This window comes from Bombina bombina, chromosome 1 (genome assembly GCF_027579735.1).
Source record: "Bombina bombina isolate aBomBom1 chromosome 1, aBomBom1.pri, whole genome shotgun sequence".
NCBI lineage: Eukaryota > Metazoa > Chordata > Amphibia > Anura > Bombinatoridae > Bombina > Bombina bombina.
In genome coordinates, this window is record NC_069499.1 from 546,365,327 (window position 1) to 546,391,275 (window position 25,949).

Below are 25,949 nucleotides of genomic sequence, written 5' to 3' on the forward strand. Positions count from 1 at the left end.
GAATACTTAGGATATTTTGAGGTAAAATATCTTGTTTTTTTACCTAGAGATGTTCAGGTGATATTTTTGAGTCAGCTTTTTACAGCTATGCTGCATCACTTTCAAGTGTTTCAACATTTGGGTATCATGGCCCTTGAAGTGAGTGTTCATCATTTTTAATAGAGAGCCACAGTTTCCTTCTGCAGGGGATTAGCAGACTTCACAATATCTACACCAGGGATCAGTGGTGGACCTAATGAACAGAGGGCCCTGGTGCAAGATTTTTTTTGCCCCCCCCCCCCCAAAAAAAAAAGTCACAGCCTCACCTTTGCCTGCCTGTACACAGTGCACTGCACACATATTACTAACTGACCAATTTGACCATAATATTTAAAACATTCACCACGCCCCAAAAACTAGTAACACTTATTATACTTACAGAGTCAGGAGGACATGATCATGATCCGATCCCATCTTAATTCCCAATCTCACCTACCTGACAACATGGGACAAGTCGCAAGTCAGACACATTCCAGACTGCAATCACTGACTGCACACCACTTCACATGTGACCGCTGTGCTCCAGCTGCTTAAGATAGAAACTTCTAGCTAGTAAGGAGGTGTCAGACAGTCAGCCTGGCTGCACTTGCAGGGTCCCCAATATTCTTGAGGGAGCTGGAGAGGCTACCCTGTGGTAACCCATAGGACCTCTGTGCAATGCAGAGTAATTGGCTGGCTGGCGGGGCTGGGGTGATCAATAATCAAGCAGCACACAGCATTCAAAAACAGCACTTGACACTACATGTCATGTGATGTTTGCAGACTCGACACGGTCCCATTATCAAATAAAAAAAATTTAAATTATGCTTACCTGATAATTTTAATTTCTTCTGTACGGGGAGAGTCCACAGCTACATTCATTACTTTTGGGAAATACAGAACCTGGCCACCTGGAGGAGGCAAAGATACCCCAGCCAAAGGCTGAAATACCTCCCCCACTCCCCTCATTCCCCAGTCATTCTACCAAGGAAACAAAGAACAGTAGAAGAAATATTAGGGTGAAAAAGGTGCCAGAAGAACAAATAAAAAATAATTTAAGGCCACCCACAGAAAAAAATGGGCGGGGAGCTGTGGACTCTCCCCGTACAGAAGAAAAGAAAATTATCAGGTAAGCATAATTTAAGTTTTTCTTCTTAAAACGGGGAGAGTCCACAGCTGCATTCATTACATTTGGGAAATCAATACTCAAGCTTATAGAGGATACTGAATGCAAAACGGGAGGGAACAAAAAGGCGGCCCATTCTGGCGGCACCACAGCCTGACACAACCCAGATTCCCGCTAAACACAAACTTCAAATAGAAACAGGAGGCAGAAAAATATGGAAAGCGGACAATTAGAACCATAAGGATCCCAGTTAGAGACCACTCTAAATTCTGGACCCCACAGAGAACAAAAGCCCCTGAGGAGACCCAAGTCCCACTCTCTAGGAGCACACCAAGAAAAATCTCTCCATAAACAATGGTACGGGAAACAACAAACAAAACTCCCACACCACATTCTGCCTAACTAAAAGAAGGGCAGAATCAATAAGAAGGTCCGAAAGAACCTCCAGAAACAATCCCGAAGAATCAAGGACAAAACAGAGAGAGAAGCCCATAGCACAACTCAAAAAGAGCGGCTACCATGCTGCAAACGGACAAAGTCCTGTAGAAAATACACTACCAACGGAGGAGCAAGGAAAGGAAAATTTCCAGACCACCTCCCACACAGATCCAAAAGAAACCAATGTAAAGTCTGAACCGGAACCAAAGTCCCAGAAGGACAAAAGGATAAAAGGTAGAACAAGACTACCTTACCATAGACAGCTAACTTAGCACAGAGAACTGAACACCTGTAGGTCCGAAAAAAAACCCTGGGAGCAGAACAGAAACGGAATAGTAACATCCGTTTACGCCACAAACGAAGACCACAGGCTTCCATCGGATAGGTCGTCAGACTAAACATCAAACCATAGTAACCAGCCAACCGAGTAGCTAGTAAACTCACGCCAGGACATTCCTGGCAAGAAAAGAGGAAAAACTCAAAAAGAAGGGAGGGCCAACTCCCCCCCCTACTAGTAAAATGGGTAAGGGGGCACAACCCCCCGACTGAAAAAACCAACCACCCCTAAGGGAAGGTTCCTGCAAGACCTCCCAACCTAAGAAAGGATCCTTCAGGAGAGAAGATACGTGGTCAATGCTCAACCAGAGCAGTCAGAATATCTGACCCCTACTCCAAGCGAACAGTCCCATAACAGAAGCGATTGTCAATGTTCCAAGGACAAGAGAGATTAAAATATCCCAGCATCGATGATGCCCAGTGATCAGATAATGAATCTCCAACCACAAATTCCTAAGAAAAGGAAGCAGGAAAGAGGCACCAACATCCAGAGAAACTAAATGGGGATCCAGGATACCTATCCTCAGCCTTCAGAAACCTGAAGGGAGGGTACGCAGCAGACAAGAGAAGCCCTCGGCCCACTGAACTCGAAGAGTCAGATGAGGAAAACTACCTCTGGAGGAGCCAATTGTATAGGCGCAGCAGACCAGATCCTTCCAACTCGAAGGAAAACGGGGAAACCCAGGAACATTCCATAAAGAAATTCCCAGAAAAAAGCTCTCTCTCCCCAGAAGTGAGAAAGAGAACCGCCTCAGTAGGAACAAGGAGATTTCCCCCTCCTGATGTCGGACAGATCCAAGACTATAAAATCCTGAAAACAAAATAACCAAAATGCCAAGTCAAAGACAAGGATTAGGTTAAGAAAACAGACCCCCAACACCAGGAGACGGATCAAAACCAAAAACCTTGTGGAACAACTACAAAGTTACCTGGAAAAGGAAAATTGGCCCAAAAAGAATTTGAACTCTGATCTATCAAGATGTATCCAAGTGGCTGTCCACGCAGGCCCCAAAGGGCCTCTAAGAAAACACCCACAAAGTTCGTAGACAAAGAAAGGACCCAAAAAAATCAGAACTCCATGAGAGAGAGAACACAACAGTCTCTAAAGATCCAGTCTGGATCAGACCTCAGAAACCCTATAGCGCAAGGAGTTAACGAAAAAACGAAGACTCCTAAAAACTCCCATTGGTTGACAGCAAGAGAGACTGCATAAGAATCCCACAGATCCCCAAACATATAGGATCAAAAAAAAAAAAAGAGAGGATACTACAAGGACAAAAATGATCCCTAAGAACCTAATCTGTGCGACTAGATAAACAAAGTCCTACCCCAAAAAGAGTAAGTGCAAGCCTAGCAATCCTCAATAAAAGGAGATAAATACTGGCGAAAGAGATCCAAAATCTGACAAATGAATCCACAAGGAGCACCAATAGGGGGGAAACATTGCCCCCTACAGCAGGGTACTGGAGATCTCCAAGCAGACATCTGATCCTTCCCAAGAAGGAAGGACTCTAGCTCCTGTCCAAGGACTCTGGAACAACAAAAATATTGACATAGCAGAAATCGTAATCCCAGCAAAAGCAGGGACCAAAAAACCTAGTAACCGAGGACCAGCCTGATACCCAGGATAGATAGGCCCATAACTTGTAGAAAACAAGAAAAACAACCTTGTAGCAAGAGGTAAAACCTAGTACCCAAACAGGACCAGCCTGTGGTCAAGGATACAAAATGTCTGATAAAACCACAAAAGAACAGAGTAAACTAGTACCCAAACAGGACTAGCCTGCAGACCAGGATACAACTGAAACTGTTCGAGGGCTAACAAAAAGTTCTAAACCCTAGCAGGGCAAGACTAAACAAACAAGACAATATTTAGGCCTCAGATCTTATTTGTCTAACATACATAAAGGCTTTTGTTTTTTTTATATGCGACATCCGCCAAAAGCAACAACCATCGCGACCATAAAATCGCTAGTATCAAAATCCCAGAGAAGAAAAAAAAGGTTTCCTAAAAGGAAAAGACTACAACAGTCTCGAGCTCCGTGAAAAAAAAGTAAATTTATGCTTACCTGATAAACTGATTTCTTTTACGATATGACGAGTCCACGGATTTCATCCTTACTTGTGGGATATTAACCTCCTGCTAACAGGAAGTGACAAAGAGCACCACAGCAGAGCTGTATATATAGCCCCTCCCTTCCCCTCCAGTCATTCGGCCGAAGATTATAGGAAGAGAAAAGGAAAGGCTTAAAAGGTGCAGAGGTGACTGAAGTTTACAAAAAATATAAAGAAAAACTGTCTTAAAAAGAACAGGGTGGGCCGTGGACTCGTCATATCGTAAAAGAAATCAATCAGGTAAGCATAAATTTACTTTTCTTTTACAAAGATATGCCGAGTCCACGGATTTCATCCTTACTTGTGGGAAACCAATACCAAAGCAATAGGACACGGATGAAAGGGAGGGACAAGACAGGAACCTAAACAGAAGGCACCACTGCTTGAAGAACCTTTCTCCCAAAAATAGCCTCAGAAGAAGCAAAAGTATCAAATTTGTAAAATTTGTAAAAAGTGTGAAGGGACGACCAAGTCGCAGCCTTACAAATCTGTTCAACAGATGCATCGTTTTTAAAAGCCCATGTGGAAGCCACAGCCCTAGTAGAATGAGCCGTAATTCTTTCAGGAGGCTGCTGTCCAGCAGTCTCATATGCCAGGTGGATGATACTTCTCAGCCAAAAAGAAAGAGGTAGCCGTAGCTTTCTGACCCCTATGCTATCCAGAATAAACAATGAATAATGAAGATGATTGACGGAAATCCGTAGTTGACTGTAAGTAAAACCTTAAGGTACAGACCACATCCAAATTATGCAACATACGCTCCTTCTTAGAAGAAGGGTTAGGACACAAGGAAGGAACAACAATTTCCTGATTAATACTCTTATTTGAAAAAACCTTAGGAAGGAATCCAGGTTTGGTACGTAACACCAACTTATCAGAATGAAAAATGAGATAAGGGGAATCACACTGTAGCGCTGAAAGCTCAGAAACTCTTCGAGCAGAAGAAATAGCAACTAAAAACAGAACTTTCCAAGATAACAATTTGATATCCATGGAATGCATGGGTTCAAACGGAACCCCTTGAAGAACTCGAAGAACTAAATTCAAACTCCAGGGAGGAGTAATGGGTCTAAATACAGGCCTAATTCTAGATAGAGCCTGACAAAAAGACTGAACATCTGGCACATTTGCCAAACGTTTGTGAAACAGAATTGACAACGCTGAAATTTGTCCCTTTAAGGAACTCACTGACAACCCTTTCTCCAATCCTTCTTGGAGAAAAGACAGAATCCTAGGAATCCTAACTTTACTCCATGAGTAACCCTTGGATTCACACCAATAACGATATTTACGCCATATCTTATGATAAATTTTTCTAGTGACAGGCTTTCTAGCCTGTATCAAAGTATTGATGACCGAATCAGAGAATCCTCGCTTCGATAAAATCAAGCGTTCAATCACCACGCAGTCAGCTGCAGAGAAATTAGATTTGTATGTGGGAAAGGACCTTGAATGAGAAGGTCCTGTCTCAATGGAAGTTTCCACAGTGGCAGAGAGGACATGTCCACTAGATCCGCATATCAAGTCCTGCGTGGTCACGCAGGCGCTATCAGGATCACTGAAGCTCTCTCCTGTTTGATTCGAGCAATCACGCGTGGAAGGAGAGGAAACTGTGGAAACACATAAGCTAGGCTGAACAACCAAGGTACTGCCAAGGCATCTATCAGTTCAGCCTGTGGATCTCTTGACCGGGATCCGTATCTTGGAAGCTTGGCATTCTGTCGAGATGCCATCAAATCCAATTCCGGTTTGTCCCATCTGAGAATCAATGAGGCAAATACCTCCGGGTGAAGTTCCCACTCCCCTGGATGAAAAGTCTGTCGACTTAGAAAATCCGCTTCCCAGTTTTCTACCCCTGAGATGTAGATCGCTGACAAATGACAAGAGTGGGCCTAACGGATTATTTTGGATACTTCTATTATCGCTAAGGAACTCCTTGTTCCCCCCTGATGATTGATATATGCCACAGTCGTGATGTTGTCCAACTGGAATCTGATGAATTTGGCCGAAGCCAACTGAGGCCACGCCTGAAGCGCATTGAATATTGTTCTCAGTTCCAGAATATTGATTGGAAGTAGAGACTCCACTCGAGTCCAAACACCCTGAGCCTTCAGGGAGTTCCAAACTGCACCCCAGCCCAGAAGGCTGGCATTCGTTGTCACCATCACCCACAAGGGTCTACGGAAACAAGCTCCTTGGGACAGATGATCCAGCAACAACCACCAAAGAAGAGAGTTTCTGGTCTCTTGATCCAGAGGAGATAAATCTGCATAATCCCCATTCCACTGTCCGAGCATGCACAGTTGCAGTGGTCTGAGATGAAAGCGAGCAAACGGAACGATGTCCATTGCCGCTACCATTAATCCAATTACCTCCATACACTGAGCCACTAATGGCCGAGGAATGGACTGAAGTGCTCGGCAAGTATTTAGAATCTTTGATTTTCTGACCTCCGCCAAAAATATTTTCATGGCTACCGAGTCTATAAGAGTTCCCAAGAAAGGAACCCTTGTCTGTGAGACAAGTGAACTCTTCTCTATGTTCACCTACCAGCTGTGAGTTCTCAGAAAAGACAACACTGTGTCCGTGTGAGATCTTGTCAGATGATATGTTGACGCCTGGATCAGAATATCGTCCAGATAAGGAGCCACCGCTATGCCTCGCGGTCTGAGAATCGCCAAAAGAGACCCTAGAATCTTTGTGAAGATTCTGGGTGCTGTGGCCAACCCGAAGGGAAGAGCCACGAACTGATAATGTTTGTCCAAGAAGGCAAACCTTAGAAACTGATGATGATCCTTGTGGATTTGAACATGAAGATAAGCATCCTTCAAGTCCACGGTAGTCATATATTGACCCTCCTGGATCATTGGTAAAATTGTTCGTATTGTCTCCATCTTGAATGATGGAACCCTTAGAAATTTGTTTAGACACTTGAGGTCTAAGATGGGTCTGAACGTTCCCTCTTTTTTGGGAACCACAAATAGGTTTGAGTAAAACCCCTGTCCCTGTTCCAATTTTGGAACAGGACAAATTACTCCCATAGTAAAAAGGTCTTTTACACAGCGTAAGAACGCCTCTCTTTATCTGGTTTGCAGATAACTTTGAAAGATGAAATCTCCCTCTTGGGAGAAAGTCCTTTAATTCCAATTGATTCATTATTTTCCAGTGTCCAGGGATCCTGAAAGAGTCTGCCCCCTACTAGATCCGGTCCCGGATTGGGGGCCGCCCCTTCATGCTGTCTTAGGAGCAGCAGTGGGCTTTTTAGATTGTTTACCCTTATTCCAGTTCTGATTGGGTCTCCAGACTGACTTACATTGGGTAAAATTCTCTTCCTGCTTTGATGAAGAAGAAGCGGGGGTTCCTCCTTTAAAGTTCCGAAAGGAACGAAAATTATTCTGTTTACCCCTCATTAAAACCAACTTATCCTGAGGTAGGGCATGGCCTTTACCTCCTGTAATATCAGAAATGATTTCCTTAAATTCTGGCCCGAAAAGGGTCTTACTTTTAAAGGGAATAGCTAAAAGCTTATGTTTTGATGACACATCAGCAGACCAAGATTTGAGCCACAATGCTCTACGTGCTAAAATAGCAAATCCTGCATTCTTTGCCGCTAATTTAGCAATTTGAAAAGCGGCATCAGTAATAAAAGAATTAGCTAGCTTGAGAGCCTTAATTCTATCTAAGATGTCATCTAATGGAGTCTCAACCTTAAGAGACTCTTCTAGAGCCTCAAACCAAAAAGCTGCTGCAGTAGTTACTGGAACAATGCAAGCCGTAGGTTGTAAAAGAAACCCCTGATTAACAAATAATTTCTTTAGAAGACCCTCTAACTTCTTATCCATAGGGTCTTTGAAAGCACAACTATCCTCAATGGGTATAGTAGTACGGTTAGCTAAGGTAGATATAGCTCCCTCAACCTTAGGGACTGTTTGCCATGAGTCCCGAATGGTATCTGATATGGGAAACATTTCCTTAAAAGAAGGAGGGGGAGAAAACGGTATACCTGGTCTATCCCATTCTTTCTTATAATTTCCGAAATTCTCTTAGGAACCGGAAAAACATCAGTGTAAGTAGGTACTTCCAGATATTTATCCATTTTAAACAATTTCTCTGGAGGAATCACAATAGGGTCACAGTCATCCAGAGTCGCTAAAACCTCCCTAAGCAACAGGCGGAGGTGTTCAAGCTTAAATTTAAATGACATAGTGTCTGAATCTGTCTGAGGTAAAACATTCCCTGAATCTGAAATTTCACCCTCAGACAGTAATTCCCTGACCCCCAACATCGGAAATAGCTAAGAAAGCATCAGAGGATTCAGTATTTACATTAATACCTGACCTACTGCGTTTACCCTGCAACACTTGTAATTTAGATAATACCTCAGTAAGGGTAGTTGACATAACTGCAGCCATCTCCTGCAGAGTAAAAGAATTAGACGCACTAGAAGTACTTGGCGTCGCTTGTGTGGGCGTTAACGGTTGTGACACTTGGGGAGAATTGGATGGCATATCCTGATTCTCTTCAGACTGAGAATCATCTTTAGGCACACTTTCTTGACCTAATATATGGTCTTTACAATGTAAGGCTCTTTCAGTACAAGAGTTACACAATGTTAAAGGGGGTTGCACAATAGCTTCTAGACACATAGAACAATGAGATTCCTCAATGTCAGACATGTTGAACAGACTAGTAAGAACCACAAAAGTCGTTTCAACACTTATTTATTGCATTAAATAAACTCTAGAAAAAAACGTGTACTGCGCCTTTAAGAAAAGAAAAAGTGAACAATTTTTCTAAAAAAAATGCTCAAAAAAACGTTAAATTATCTTTAAATTTAACTCAAAATCGTTGGTTAATCCAAAAATTACTGCACCTAGAAGCAAGGGCAGAAATAAGGCTCTAAAATACTTATATCAACAAGTCATGTTATAGACAAAAATACCCACTGCAACTCGCCACAGTACTGCTGTGGCGCCTACCTGCCCCCCAGGGTTCTTCGAAATAACTTTCCAACACTTCAGACCAGCTTGCACAGTCCAGGAGCACCGGAGTTACTGTTTGCCGCTGCCTAGCCTGAAGGAAGTGCGCATCTGAGCGGGCGAAAATAAGCCCCGTCCCTTAAGGTCGATGCCGGAGTAGGCCCAAACACAACCGCATGGGGAAGCGGTTTCACACCTAAGTTAAACAGCTAATGTCTATTCTATAACCCCTCAAGTGCCAGTAAGCAAACATATGAATGCCAGAAAAAAATAAAAAACGTTATGTATCATTTTTCTTTGAATGCCCAGTGTCACACAATGCCCATAAGTCAACCAATAATAAAATCCAGGGACTCCAGTAATACCCTTCATATAAAATTAAGATTAGTGTTTACCCCATTCCCATACAGGGAAATAAATGCCAGCCAAATCTGATATATCACGTCTCCTCAGAATAAAAAGGCTGCACATACCTTAATGCTGCTTGTAACATGAAACCGGTCTCCACACTGAAGATGTCTCATGGTTACCTTCAGAAGTCTTGTGGGAACCAGCATGGATCTTAGTTACAACTGCTAAGATCATCAACCTCAGGGCAGAAATCTTCTTCCATATCCCCATGAGGAAAATAGTACGCACTGGTACCATTTAAAATAACAAACTTCTTGATTGAAGAAACTAAAACTAACACCTCACTTTACCATGTCTTCCTGGTATAACACAGGCAAAGAGAATGACTGGAGGTGGAGGGGAAGGGAGGGGCTATATATATATACACAGCTCTGCTGTGGTGCTCTTTGCCACTTCCTGTTAGCAGGAGGTTAATATCCCACAAGGATGAAATCCGTGGACTCGTCATATCTTTGTAAAAGAAAAGAAACACATTCTAACGGGATCAAAAGAAAGTAGGCCGCACCCGCAGGTTAACGCCAAAAAGGATAGAAAACCAACAGGACCAGCCTGTCGGAGTCCTAATTCCTCAAGAGCTCAGAGCTGGGATTAGATACACAAACAAAAGACAATCAGGAGTAGGAAACGCATCCCTCCATTTGTCTAGCGCTGTTCATCATCAGAATCAGAAGACTGAGGATCCAGAAGCCAATAAAGACTGAATTCCTCCAAAACCTCCAATATCTGCCTCAGCAGTACACGCAGGCACGTTACTCTGAATCTGAATGCAAAATCCATCTCCGACGGGGCATTTGAAGGCCTCGTCCCTGACAGTAGTACCCCTAAAGCCTCAGAGGGAACCGCTCCCCAAGAGTAAATACCCGGCTCACCTGGCACCCCCCCGTTAAGAGGACACGGATAAGCTCTTAGCTGGCCCTCAAGTTGTAAACGCGCCAACACCAAGAGTTTGGCCATGCGCAACCGAGCTGCAACCTCTGGAGAAAATAAACCTCAGTCCGGCGAAGGGTAACGGCATTTGGGACAACTGCCTTTGTAGGAACAGTCATTTCTAGGGAATGCGTCTCACGGGACACAGAATCCTCAGGGGCGGAAGGCTCAGAGGTCTCTACTCTCTCACCAGAGGAAAAATAACAAATTATGCTTACCTGATAATTTGCTTCTGACAAGAAGAGTCCACAGCTGCATTCATTACTTTTGGGAATTTAGAACCTGGCCACAAGGAGGAGGCAAAGACACCCCAGCCAAAGGCTTACCCCCAACCCCCACTTTCCTCATCCCCCAGTCATTCTACTGAGGGAACAAGGAACAGTAGGAGACATATCAGGGTGAAAAAGGTGCCAGAAGAAGAATCTAGATTACAGCCGCCTCATCGATAAACGCGGGTGGGGAGCTGTGGACTCTTCCCGTCAGAAGAAATGAAAATTAACAGGTAAGTATAATTTAAGTTTTTCTTCTTAAACGGGAAGAGTCCACAGCTGCATTCATTACTTTTGGGAAACAACACCCAAGCTATAGAGGACACTGAATGCAAACAAAGGGCGGGTACAGAAGGCAGCCCCTTCGAAGGGCACAACAGCCTGAAATTACCCATAAAAACTGAAAAACAAAAATAACTGCCCATAAGTTAAAGGGACAGTCTAGTCCAAAATAAACTTTCATGATTCAGATAGAGAATGTAATTTTAAACAATTTTCCAATTTACTTTTATCACCAATTTTGCTTTGTTCTCTTGATATTCTTAGTTGAAAGCTAAACCTAGGACGTTCATATGTTAATTTCTAAGCCCTTGAAGGCCGCCTCTTCTCTCAGGGTATTTTGATAGTTTTTCACCACTAGAGGGTGTTAGTTCATGTGTGTCATATATATAACACTGTGCTCACGCACGTGGAGTTCCAGTGAGCCAGCTCTGATTAGCTAAAATGGATGTCTGTCAAAAGAACTGAAATAAGGGGGCAGTTTGCAGAGGCTTAGATACAAGGTAATCACAGAGGTAAAAAGTGTATTTATATAACTGTGTTGGTTATGCAAAACTAGGGAATGGGTAAAAGGAATTATCTATCTTTTTAAACAATAACAATTTTGGTGTAGACTGTCCCTTTAAACAACTGGCATGCCATGCTGGAGACCACTCAAAATCCTTAGACTCCACTGAGCACAAAGCCCCCAAGTAGCCAAGTCCTGCAGGCTCCCAAATCGTACAAACTTACCACAAGGAAAAGCACCTCCACCTACCCCTGAAGGGGAGAACTGAGTACCCAAAAGGAGACCAAAGAACCGTCAGAATAAGGTAAGAAACCCCCAAAACAAAGCAAAACGACGGTTGTTACAGAACAACCACCCAGGGAAAAGAACTCTCTATAAAGAATAACAGGGACAACAAAAGTACACAGTCAGACCCAAGAGAGCAGACAGATCTCCGACCTCCCCTCCAAGAAATGGACCTAACCCAAAAAGGGGCAGGTAACATCCACCTCCAAAGAGAGTGGAGGTCTTAAGAGGAAACTACCCATTGGAGAACCCTCTGACCAATTAATAGCAGCTTGCAAGCTACCACGATGCACAACAGAAAAATACAGCTTGCTAGCACACATTCCAAGTGCAAGTAGCTGCAGCTGTTTTCAAACTGCTAACCATCAGGCTACAACAGCTGGCTCTACATGTTCGAGTTGCGAAACCCATACACAGTCCCCGTCTCTAAGAAGGAACAATCCCAAAAGGGAAGATAGGGCACAGAGTTACCACGATACCCTAGTACCAGAGCCAGCCCCCCTGACATACCACACGCAAGGAGGGAAGAAAAGAATCCTCAAACGAGAAGATAAGGACCCACAAGGTCACCATGGAAATAGTATATTTCCAAATCCTCCCAAAAAGGACAAAGCCAAGGAAACCACTTCCCCAGCCGTAGGCAAGGTGAAGAGACCAAAGAATGGTAAAACAATACCATTGAGTAATAACCCAACAATAATTACTACAAGCTCTGTCGAGACAAACAATCTCGAGTCTTAAATGCAAAAGTTGCCACTGGCGACAACCTAAGATCCACCTGAAAGGCAGCAAACTAACCTTCAGGCAAATACCAAATCCTCCACATTGAGAGTGAAAAATCAACTCCCCGAAGGGACAAGCGGACGCTCTAAACCCTAAAGTTTGAAACTGAACCGCCCAGGACCGAGAGCAGCGACCCAGACCCCAAAATCTCAGACAAGAGACATGGCTCTAAGCCGGACCAGCCGCAACCAGGGACAGGCTGTACCTCCTGAGGAACCACCAAGTTGCCTCATACGGAGAAGAGCACGCTAGGTAGCGTCAAGCACACCCCAATGTTCTTGAACATTGGACACTCGCAAGAGACTCAGATCACGATCCTAGAAAGACCTCTAGACAGGCCTCCGAGATGGCAATCCGCACCCGTACGTTGGGATCTAAACCCTGGACCATCCGCTTGCAACCCCAGAAACCAAGAGCTCCTAGAGGTTCGAATGCAACACTCCCAGTCCAGGGACAGGGCTCCATAATCCACAATAGCTGGATTCAACACACAACCCTAGCCATGTGGGCAATTAAACGACCCCCTAGGCTCTTAGTTGGAGAGTCAAAGATTCTCACAGGATCAGCCTCCCGGAAATCCTGAACCAGGAATAACATGGGCATCCCCTCAATTCCCGCTGAGAGAGGGTTCCCAGGAAAATAAGGAGGATATACTCAACCCCTGCGCTCTATCTTATGAGAGCGTGCGATATGCAGAAAAAGGGGAGGGACAGACATATCCGAACTCCCGGACTCAGATGACCAGACTACTCAAGAAGGGAAAAAACAGTCCCAGCAACTTCGAGGCGCACCTGCGACTAGGCCACAAGGAAACAGACACCTAGAAAATACTAAGATTGAAACAAAAATTGTCATCTCAACTGGTACCCCAACTGTCCAGCTGTATCCTCAATTTGTCCGCTATTGATACACACAGGTGCCTCTCTCCTCTATATTTTGTTCCAGAAGTGTGACAGATAGCAGCGTCGCTTCTGACATGGACTTGAGTGAAGAAAGCAGGCAGCGAAACACGTCAACGCTGATTGCTTACAAAGCTGTTAATATGAGTTGGGATGGTTTTGCAGAAAGACTCTCCCTGCATCTCCGGACTCCAACTTTCAACCAAGCTCTCACTAAAAGGTTGACAGGACTACTTAAAACTCCCATCCCAACTCGAAGAGTACTACCCTCCATTAGAGACGATTCTATTATTTTCCAACGCTTCTCTGCCAACCTCATGTGACGAAAAGCAAAGAATGACTGGGGGATGAGGGAAGTGGGGGAGATATTTAAAGGGCCACTGTAAGTAAATATTTTCTATGCCTGTTACTAACTACCCCAAATACGCTTTTTATCAATAGCATTTCATTAACATATCTCTACCGTATATCAGAAATCTTGTCTGCAAATTTAATTGTTTTCCAAACCCACTCCGTGGGTATCCTTTGCTCTGTACCAATCCGTTTACAATACCTAGGTTTCAAAATGGCGCTTTAAACACAATTTCATTGGTTTAAGTATTTTGAACACACAGTGCTGAAAATAGTGGGCAGGATAATGTGACATCATCGGGGAATAAAAAATATAACTTTTATAACGTTATGAAACTTGGTTTTGGAGAAAATATAGGTCAGTAGGTTTTAATTAATTTTTATTAACTTTAATATGTTAGTTGTTTGGCTTAAAAATTATAACAAAGTAATCCTTTAAGGCTTTGGCTGGGGTGTCTGTCTCCCCCTGGTGGCCAGGTTCTGTATTTCCCAAAAATAATGAATGCAGCTGTGGACTCTCCCCGTTTTAAGAAGAAAATAAGCAGATTATAGCATTAACAAAAAGAGCTTTTATTAAGTATCATTATACACTCTGTGTGAACCCCCCATATTCTTGTCATGTGACATTGGAAGTCGGTACAGTCCTATTATGAGATATAAAAAAAACAAACAGAATTTATGTTTACCTGATAAATTTCTTTCTCCAACGGTGTCCGGTCCACGGCTTCATCCTTACTTGTGGGATGTTCTCTTCCCCTACAGGAAATGGCAAAGAGAGCACACAGCAAGAGCTGTCCATATAGTCCCTCCTCTGGCTCCGCCCCCCAGTCATTCGACCGACGGTTAGGAGAAAAAGGAGAAACCACAGGGTGCCGTGGTGACTGTAGTGTATAAAGAAAGAAATTTTTCAAACCTGATTAAAAACCAGGGCGGGCCGTGGACCGGACACACCATTGGAGAAAGAAATTTATCAGGTAAACTCTGTTTTCTCCAACATTGGTGTGTCCGGTACACGGCTTCATCCTTACTTGTGGGAACCAATACCAAAGCTTTAGGACACGGATGAAGGGAGGGAGCAAATCAGGTTACCTAAACGGAAGGCACCACGGCTTGCAAAACCTTTCTCCCAAAAACAGCCTCCGAAGAAGCATAAGTATCGAATTTGTAAAATTTGGCAAAAGCCTCGTTCTTGAAGGCCCATGTGGAAGCCACAGCTCTAGTAGAATGAGCTGTAACTCGTTCAGGAGGCTGCCGTCTGGCAGTCTCATAAGCCAATCGGATGATGCTTTTCAGCCAAAAAGAAAGAGAGGTAGCAGTAGCTTTCTGCCCTCTCCTCTTACCAGAATACACGACAAACAAGGATGAAGTTTGTCTGAAATCCTTTGTTGCTTCTAAATAGAATTTCAAAGTACTGACCACATCTAGGTTGTGTAACAAACGTTCCTTCTTCGAAACTGGATTCGGACACAGAGAAGGAACAACAATTTCCTGGTTAATATTCCTGTTGGAAACGAACTTGGAAGAAAACCAGGCTTGATGCGTAAAACTACCTTATCTGTATGGAATACCAGATAGGGAGAAGTACACTGCAAAGCAGATAATTCAGAAACTCTTCTAGCAGAAGAAATAGCAACCAAAAACAAAACTTTCCAAGATAGTAACTTAATATCTATGGAATGCATGGGTTCAAACGGAACCCCCTGAAGAACTGAAAGAACTAAATTTAGACTCCAAGGAGGAGTCAGAGTTCTGTAAACAGGCTTGATTTTAACTAAAGCCTGTACACACGCCTGTACATCTGGCACAGCTGCCAGACATTTGTGTAATAAAACAGACAGAGCAGATATCTGTCCCTTTAAGGAACTAGCTGACAACCCTTTATCCAAACCCTCTTAAAGAAAGGAAAGTATTCTAGGAATTTTAATTTTACTCCAAGAAAATCCCTTGGATTCACACCAACAGATATATTTTTGCCATATCTTATGGTAAATTTTTCTAGTTACAGGTTTTCTGGCTTGCACCAGAGTGTCTATCACTGAATCCGAAAACCCACGCTTAGATAGAATCAAGCATTCAATTTCCAAGCAGTCAGATGCAGGGAGACTAAATTTGGATGTTCCAATGGACCTTGTACTAGAAGATCCTGTCTCAAAGGTAGCTTCCATGGTGGAGCCGATGACATATTCACCAGGTCTGCATACCAAGTCCTGCGTGGCCATGCAGGAACTATTAGAATCACCGATGCCTTCTCCTGTTTTATCCTGACTACAAGCCTGGGAAGGAGAGGAAACGGTGGAAACGCATAAGCTAGATTGAACGACCAGGTCGCCACTAATGCATCCACTAGTGTCGCCTTGGGATCCCTGGATCTGGACCCGTATCGAGGAACCTTGGCATTCTGGCGAGACGCCATCAGATCCATATCTGGAATGCCCCAAAGATGTGTTAACTGGGTAAAAACCTCCGGGTGAAGTTCCCACTCCCCCGGATGGAAAGTCTGACGACTCAAATAAAGTTGTCTACTCCTGGGATGTGAATTGCAGATAGATGGCAGGAGTGATCCTCCGCCCATTTGATGATCTTGGATACCTCCCTCATCGCCAGGGAACTCTTTGTTCCCCCCTGATGATTGATGTACGCTACAGTCGTCTTGTTGTCCGACTGAAATCTGATGAATTTGGCCTCCGCTATGCTACTTGTTCAGAGCGGCAAAGAGAATGACTGGGGGGCGGAGCCAGAGGAGGGACTATATGGACAGCTCTTGCTGTGTGCTCTCTTTGCCATTTCCTGTAGGGGAAGAGAATATCCCACAAGTAAGGATGAAGCCGTGGACCGGACACACCAATGTTGGAGAAACAGAAGACATTTTTAAGTTTTTATTTAGGACTCTGTGCGGGTCTACAAGCCCTTGGGCCACGGTGCAGTGGCACCACCAGTAGGTCTGTCCCTTGCAGGGATGGCTAATTGGTGCCCAAGGGCTACATGTGGCCCTCAAAACTACTTCTTTCCTCTCCAGGGAAATAAGAGCAAGCAATGTATACCATAGTTTTTGTGGCACCAGGAAAAGCAGAACTAAAGGTGTGTGCTTTAGGGTGATCATAACTCTGGAGAGAGGAATCCAGACAGAGGACCCTGCAACCTTATGACACTGGACTTGTGAGGACAGACAGAGGACCCTGCAGCCTTGTGACACTGGACATTTTTAGGAAATGTATAAATTATTTGTTTAATAGCCCTTAAAGGGACACTTAAGTCAAAATTAAACTTTCATGATTCAGACAGAGCTTGACATTTTAAACAACTTTCCAATTTGCTTCCATTACCAAAATGTGCACAGTCATTTTATATTTACACTTTTTGAGTCACCAGCTTCTACTGAGCATGTGCAAGAATTCACATAATATACGTATATGCATTTGTGATTGGCTGATGGCTGTCACATGATACAGGGGGAGTTATGTACCATATATCCCTTTAAACCAGTGATAAAACCTTTGTTCATTAAAAAACCCTTACATGTAATAACTATTAATATAACAAATACTTTATTTCCATGTGTTTCATTATGCAAACTATCAAGCAGTAATGGTTTTCTCCAGGTTTTCTCCAAAAGTGCAAGCTTTTTCAAGTGTAACACTTCAATTTACTTCTATCAAATTTGTTTTGTTCTCTTCGTATCCTTTGATGGAGCATAAACTTAGGTAGGCTGATAAAAGCTTAGGAGTATGCATGATTGTTGTTGTAGCAGTCTATGGGTATACGCATTATTGCAAACACTTCTGCTAGATGGCTAAAGACATGCAATGCTGTGGAGCTCACCTAGGATTACTCTTTAACAAGTGAAATTGATAGATATTAATTGGAAAGTTGTTTACAATTTCATTCTCAAGCTAATTAATGTAAGCTTAATTTTGACTTTACGGTCGTATCAGTTAATAATTTGTTATATAAGTGCTAATAGCGCTCCCTGTGCTGTTCATTAAAAGTATAGGGTGCACTAAAAAATATCTGTGTTAAATGGACAGTATACTGTAAAATTTCCTTTAATGTGTTTCCAAAACACTTTTTTTTACCAGCTGCAGAGTATAAAATGTATGAGAATTTTCTTTTTACGGTTTATTTGTGCATATGAAATAGCTGATTTTGTGTTTTGAAGCGACAACCTAATAATATGGGTTGAGCTTGTCGGTATAATCAGATCTCATTACTTTATCATATTGTGTACATATACCTGCTTCTTTATCTTATATCTCTCCATAACGCAAAGACCAATACTTGGAGAGAATAATGGAAATTAACATTTTATAACCTTATCTCTTCTAAACCCCACTGGTAGCGTATTTTTTTCTGCTGGCTGTGTTTACACAGCTTATCTATAGCTTGGACCTAAGGCCAGAAACTTTCAGAATAGATGGGGATACCACAGTCTAAATCAACTATTTAAAATGTCAATATAAGATTAAAGGAAACACTAGTAAACAATGTAATACACTCCAGCAGGTGTACCTTTTGTACTATGCACTGGTAATACCAGATTATATGTTAGCCTATTTATGTTATTTACTATGTCTGTTTTCCTGGAAATCTATGCCAGTGCCTTTCAGTCTGTGTCATTGTCTTGTATATGGTTAATGGAAAACTCTCTAAACTATGAAATATTTACAGTGTTGCTATAGACATTACTGTAGTGATGTAGCATTGCCTCAGTTGCTGATCTTACCAGACTGTTCTCTTTCCAGGCTTCTGGGAATTTAGGCCTCTGCTTCTCCCTGGACACCAGGACCTGCATATCTTCAAATGTCGGATGATTTCCTGCCTCTGCTTGAAATGCCATTTGATATTCTGGCACAGATTCCCCTACAGATACACAGGACAGCAGGTCACTTTCACTGTCATCACAACAGCTCAGTAGAAGAAACAGTGGCAATTTCACTGCCTAAGAAGCTTACAAAAAACCTCTATAAACAAGCTCTTACAGAATAGGGCGATATTTGCAAGTTGAAATGTGTACTTGTGCATTTTAGATTATATTTACCCATAAGAAAAGCCCCAGGTGCATGTACATAACCATAAGAATTTGAAAGGCATAGACTGGGTATTGTGCCTCATTCTTAGCAGGAAGCGTCATAAACCAAGTCCGCTACTTTGCTGAAAAGATACATTGGATATTTGAAGCAAGGTTTGAAAGAAAATTTTTATTACCCGTTTATCTGTTTCATGAATAAAAACAATGCCATTTTATTCATTAATTTTTAGTTCTAGTTCTTTCATACCCACCTACGTCTTTCTGTTCTGCTCTGACATGACTCACTGGTAAATAAGCCTTTATACTAAGCAAAACAAAAATCTTACCTAATAATATGCAGCAAATTCTCTTTCTTAATCTTAAACTTTACACTTAGTCTTCAATTTTTAAACAACTATTGTTATTAAAAAATACATTTGCATGTAATTATTAGACTAATCTTTGGTTTGAACATATCACTATTTATAGCCTTTATTAGGTGTTTAATGTCCCTTTAAAACCTACCACATTCATATTGCTGTGGGTTCAGTTAGAAGTGACAAAGTGGATCTTTAAAAAAAAAAAAAAAAAAAAAAAAAACTTTGTAGATGTGCACTTGATTCTCCATAATTGTAGGAAAAGTCCAGGACTCCAGATCCTTCCTATGCAAGCCACTTAGGGTTACTGTCCCAGACCCCTTAACCAATCTTCAAGAAAATTCAAGTAATGGTAGCATATAAAAACATAATTTATGCTTACCTGATAAATTCCTTTCTTCTGTAGTGTGATCAGTCCACGGGTCATCATTACTTCTGGGATATTACTCCTCCCCAACAGGAAGTGCAAGAGGATTCACCCAGCAGAGCTGCATATAGCTCCTCCCCTCTACGTCACTCCCAGTCATTCGACCAAGGACCAACGAGAAAGGAAAAGCCAAGGGTGAAGTGGTGACTGGAGTATAAATTAAAAAATATTTACCTGCCTTAAAAACAGGGCGGGCCGTGGACTGATCACACTACAGAAGAAAGGAATTTATCAGGTAAGCATAAATTATGTTTTCTTCTGTTAAGTGTGATCAGTCCACGGGTCATCATTACTTCTGGGATACCAATACCAAAGCAAAAGTACACGGATGACGGGAGGGATAGGCAGGCTCTTTATACAGAAGGAACCACTGCCTGAAGAACCTTTCTTCCAAAAATAGCCTCCGATGAAGCAAAAGTGTCAAATTTGTAAAATTTGGAAAAAGTATGAAGCGAAGACCAAGTTGCAGCCTTGCAAATCTGTTCAACAGAGGCCTCATTCTTGAAGGCCCAAGTGGAAGCCACAGCTCTAGTAGAATGAGCTGTAATTCTTTCAGGAGGCTGCTGTCCAGCAGTCTCATAAGCTAAACGAATTATGCTACGAAGCCAAAAAGAAAGAGAGGTAGCGGAAGCTTTTTGACCTCTCCTCTGCCCAGAGTAAATGACAAACAGAGAAGACGTTTGTCGAAATTCCTTAGTTGCCTGTAAGTAAAATTTTAGAGCACGGACTACATCCAGGTTGTGCAGTAGACGTTCCTTCTTTGAAGAAGGATTTGGGCATAAAGAAGGAACAACAATCTCTTGATTGATATTCCTGTTAGTAACTACCTTAGGTAAGAACCCAGGTTTAGTACGCAGGACTACCTTATCCGAATGAAAAATCAAATAAGGAGAATCACAATGTAAGGCTGATAATTCAGAGACTCTTCGAGCCGATGAAATAGCCATTAAAAATAGAACTTTCCAAGATAACAACTTTATATCAATGGAATGAAGGGGTTCAAACGGAACGCCCTGTAAAACATTAAGAACAAGGTTTAAACTCCATGGTGGAGCAACAGTTTTAAACACAGGCTTAATCCTGGCCAAAGCCTGACAAAAAGCCTGGACGTCAGGAACTTCTGACAGACGTTTGTGTAACAGAATGGACAGAGCTGAGATCTGTCCCTTTAATGAACTAGCAGATAAACCCTTTTCTAAACCTTCTTGTAGAAAAGACAATATCCTAGGAATCCTAACCTTACTCCAAGAGTAACCTTTGGATTCACACCAATATAGGTATTTACGCCATATCTTATGGTAAATCTTTCTGGTAACAGGTTTCCTAGCCTGTATTAAGGTATCAATAACTGACTCAGAAAACCCACGTCTTGATAAAATCAAGCGTTCAATTTCCAAGCAGTCAGCTTCAGAGAAGTTAGATTTTGATGTTTGAAGGGACCCTGTATCAGAAGGTCCTGTTTCAGAGGTAGAGACCAAGGTGGACAGGATGACATGTCCACCAGGTCTGCATACCAAGTCCTGCGTGGCCACGCAGGTGCTATTAGAATCACTGATGCTCTCTCTTGTTTGATTCTGGCAATCAATAGAGGAAGTAACGGGAAGGGTGGAAACACGTAAGCCATCCTGAAGTCCCAAGGTGCTGTCAGAGCATCTATCAGGACTGCTCCTGGATCCCTGGATCTGGACCCGTAACGAGGAAGCTTGGCGTTCTGTCGAGACGCCATGAGATCTATCTCTGGTTTGCCCCAACGTCGAAGTATTTGGGCAAAGACCTCCGGATGAAGTTCCCACTCCCCCGGATGAAAAGTCTGACGACTTAAGAAATCCGCCTCCCAGTTCTCCACTCCCGGGATGTGGATTGCTGACAGGTGGCAAGAGTGAGACTCTGCCCAGCGAATTATCTTTGATACTTCCATCATAGCTAGGGAGCTTCTTGTCCCTCCCTGATGGTTGATGTAAGCTACAGTCGTGATGTTGTCCGACTGAAACCTGATGAACCCCCGAGTTGTCAACTGGGGCCAAGCCAGGAGGGCATTGAGAACTGCTCTCAATTCCAGAATGTTTATTGGCTGGAGACTCTCCTCCTGACTCCATTGTCCCTGAGCCTTCAGAGAATTCCAGACGGCACCCCAACCTAGAAGGCTGGCGTCTGTTGTTACAATTGTCCAGTCTGGTCTGCTGAATGGCATCCCCCTGGACAGATGTGGCCGAGAAAGCCACCATAGAAGAGAATTTCTGGTCTCTTGATCCAGATTCAGAGAAGGGGATAAGTCTGAGTAATCCCCATTCCACTGACTTAGCATGCACAGTTGCAGTGGTCTGAGGTGTAAGCGTGCAAAGGGTACTATGTCCATTGCCGCTACCATTAAGCCGATTACCTCCATGCATTGAGCCACTGACGGGTGTTGAATGGAATGAAGGGTGCGGCAAGCACTTTGAAGTCTTGTTAGCCTGTCCTCTGTCAGGTAAATCTTCATTTCTACAGAATCTATAAGAGTCCCCAGGAAGGGAACTCTTGTGAGTGGAACGAGTGAACTTTTCTTTTCGTTCACCTTCCATCCATGTGACCTTAGAAATGCCAGTACTAACTCTGTATGAGACTTGGCAGTTTGAAAGCTTGAAGCTTGTATCAGAATGTCGTCTAGGTATGGAGCTACCGAGATTCCCCGCGGTCTTAGTACCGCCAGAAGAGCACCCAGAACCTTTGTGAAGATTCTTGGAGCTGTAGCCAATCCGAATGGAAGAGCCACAAACTGGTAATGCCTGTCTAGGAAGGCAAACCTTAGGTACCGATAATGATCTTTGTGAATCGGTATGTGAAGGTAAGCATCTTTTAAATCTACAGTGGTCATGTACTGACCCTCTTGGATCATAGGTAAAATTGTCCGAATAGTCTCCATCTTGAACGATGGAACTCTTAGGAATTTGTTTAGGATCTTTAAGTCCAGGATTGGTCTGAAAGTTCCCTCTTTTTTGGGAACCACAAACAGATTTGAGTAAAACCCCTGTCCCTGTTCCGATCGTGGAACTGGATGGATTACTCCCATTAACAAGAGCTCTTGTACGCAGCGTAGAAACGCCTCTTTCTTTGTCTGGATTGTTGACAATCTTGACAGATGAAATCTCTCTCTTGGAGGAGAGTATTTGAAGTCCAGAAGGTATCCCTGAGATATTATCTCTAGCGCCCAGGGATCCTGAACATCTCTTGCCCAAGCCTGGGCGAAGAGAGAAAGTTGCCCCCCACTAGATCCGATCCCGGATCGGGGGCCCTCAATTCATGCTGTTTTAGGGGCAGCAGCAGGTTTCCTAGTCTGCTTGCCCTTGTTCCAGGACTGGTAAGGTTTCCAGCCTTGTCTGTAGCGAGCAACAGCTCCTTCCTGTTTTGGTGCAGAGGAAGTTGATGCTGCTCCTGCTTTGAAATTACGAAAGGAACGAAAATTAGACTGTCTAGTCTTGGCTTTGTCCTGAGGCAGGGCATGGCCTTTACCTCCTGTAATGTCAGCGATAATCTCTTTCAACCCGGGCCCGAATAAGGTCTGCCCTTTGAAAGGTATATTAAGCAATTTAGACTTAGAAGTAACATCAGCTGACCAGGATTTTAGCCACAGCGCCCTGCGTGCCTGAATGGCAAATCCTGAATTCTTCGCCGTAAGTTTAGTAAGATGTACTACGGCCTCCGAAATGAATGAATTAGCTAGTTTAAGGACTCTAAGCCTGTCCGTAATGTCGTCCAGAGTAGCTGAACCAATGTTCTCTTCCAGAGACTCAATCCAGAATGCCGCTGCAGCCGTGATCGGCGCAATGCATGCAAGGGGTTGCAATATAAAACCTTGTTGAACAAACATTTTCTTAAGGTAACCCTCTAATTTTTTATCCATTGGATCTGAAAAGGCACAGCTATCCTCCACCGGGATAGTGGTACGCTTAGCTAAGGTAGAAACTGCTCCCTCCACCTTAGGGACCGCTTGCCATAAGTCCCTTGTGGTGGCGTCTATTGGAAACATTTTCAGTAAGTCTCTTAGGTATAGGAAAAACCTCAGTACTCGTCGGTACCGCAAAATATTTATCCAACCTACACATTTTCTCTGGTATTGCAACTGTGTTACAATCATTCAGAGCCGCTAACACCTCCCCTAGTAATACACGGAGGTTTTCCAGTTTAAATTTAAAATTTGAAATATCTGAATCCAGTCTGTTTGGATCAGAACCGTCACCCACAGAATGAAGCTCTCCGTGCCACCTGTGACGCAGTGTCTGACATGGCCCTAATATTATCAGCGCACTCTGTTCTCACCCCAGAGTGATCACGCTTACCTCTTAGTTCTGGTAATTTAGCCAAAACCTCAGTCATAACAGTAGCCATATCCTGTAATGTGATTTGTAATGGCCGCCCAGATGTACTCGGCGCTACAATATCACGCACCTCCCTCTGAGCGGGAGATGTAGGTACTGACACGTGAGGCGAGTTAGTCGGCATAACTCTCCCCTCGTTGTTTGGTGAAATTTGTTCAATTTGTACAGATTGACTTTTATTTAAAGTAGCATCAATACAGTTAGTACATAAATTTCTATTGGGCTCCACTTTGGCATTGCAACAAATGACACAGGTATCATCCTCTGAATCAGACATGTTTAACACACTAGCAAATAAACTTGTAACTTGGAAATACAATTCAATTAGAATAATATTAAAACGTACTGTGCCTTTAAGAAGCACAGAAGATCTATGACAGTTGAAAATTAATAAATTGAAACAGTTATAGCCTCAATCCTTGTAAATAACACAACTTTAGCAAAGGTTTAATCCCATTAGCAAAGATAACAAATTCTGAAAGCAGGAAACAAATTACAGAATAAACGTTTTTTATCTCAGTCAAACTATAATTCTCACAGCTCTGCTGAGAGAAATTACCTCCCTCAAAATAAGTTTTGAAGACCCCTGAGCTCTGTAGAGATGAACCGGATCATGCAGGGAATACAATGAGTTGCTGACTGAAATATTTGATGCGTAGTAAAAGCGCCAAAAAACGGCCCCTCCCCCTCACACACAGCAGTGAGGGAGAACAGAAACTGTCAGAAAACAGATTAAGCAACTGCCAAGTGGAAAAATAGTGCCCAAACATTTATTCACTCAGTACCTCAGTAAATGAAAACGATTTTACATTCCAGCAAAAACGTTAAACATAATCTCTAGTTATTAAACAGCTTTATGTATTTCTTACAGTGTAATTCTAGTGAAGTACCATTCCCCAGAATACTGAAGTGTAAAGTATACATACATGACATTATATCGGTATGGCAGGATTTTCTCATCAATTCCATTGTCAGAAAATAAAAACTGCTACATACCTCTATGCAGATTCATCTGCCCGCTGTCCCCTGATCTGAAGTTTACCTCTCCTCAGATGGCCGAGAAACAGCAATATGATCTTAACTACTCCGGCTAAAATCATAACAAAAACTCTGGTAGATTCTTCTTCAAACTCTGCCAGAGAGATAATAACACACTCCGGTGCTATTTTAAAATAACAAACTTTTGATTGAAGATATAAAACTAAGTATAATCACCATAGTCCTCTCACACATCCTATCTAGTCGTTGGGTGCAAGAGAATGACTGGGAGTGACGTAGAGGGGAGGAGCTATATGCAGCTCTGCTGGGTGAATCCTCTTGCACTTCCTGTTGGGGAGGAGTAATATCCCAGAAGTAATGATGACCCGTGGACTGATCACACTTAACAGAAGAAACTTCCTTTTATTTAGTCAAAACACATATATACAATGCTGCAATGTTTTGGAATTGCTCCCTTAATCATGCAATGTATCTAACCTATCACATATCCACATTTTATACTTCAACACCACTAGAGGGCGGAAGACAGAGAAATGGGAAGATGTTTGCTAGAAAAGCCTATCCTTGTACTCTGAGAAATCAAAACATTTTTTATCTATCCATATAGAATCCTTATTGAAAAACAGTGGAAATAAGAACTTAATAAGCTTATAGCATGCGTGTTAGAATATAATAAAAGTTATAAAACACAACGTATTAAAAAACATTGGTGGATTTTAAAATCATGGAACTCTGAGATTACGGAATGTCTTTCTCCACCTATGCCTACTTATAGAAGAGGTAGGAAACAGAGATAAACTCATTAGAGCTGATATAGGTTTAGAAGAAAAAAAATAAAGCTAATGTAGGATATATTACATTTAAAAACAAAGGGTGTTTCCCTTGTTTAAGTTGTTCATGTTATGGAAATATGACAAAAGGGGCTTTTTGTCTATCAACCTTACTGATAAAAAATGAAATGAAAAGGTTATTTTTCTTGTTATACTTTATTTGTAATATAATATATATATAAATAAATAATTAAATGCCTGTGTGGTCTGGCCTATATAGGCGAGTAATATC

General features: G+C 42.5%; 1 protein-coding gene across 1 annotated transcript in view; it reads right to left on the reverse strand.

Annotated features, from left to right (window-relative positions):
• The window catches only part of BMPR2 (bone morphogenetic protein receptor type 2), a 498,659-nt gene that overhangs the window by 64,188 nt on the left and 408,522 nt on the right, over positions 1-25,949 (reverse strand). Inside the window, exon 10 of the mRNA XM_053698685.1 lies at positions 18,445-18,581. Coding sequence (XP_053554660.1) covers positions 18,445-18,581 — 137 coding nt within the window. The remainder of the gene's footprint in view (positions 1-18,444; positions 18,582-25,949) is intronic.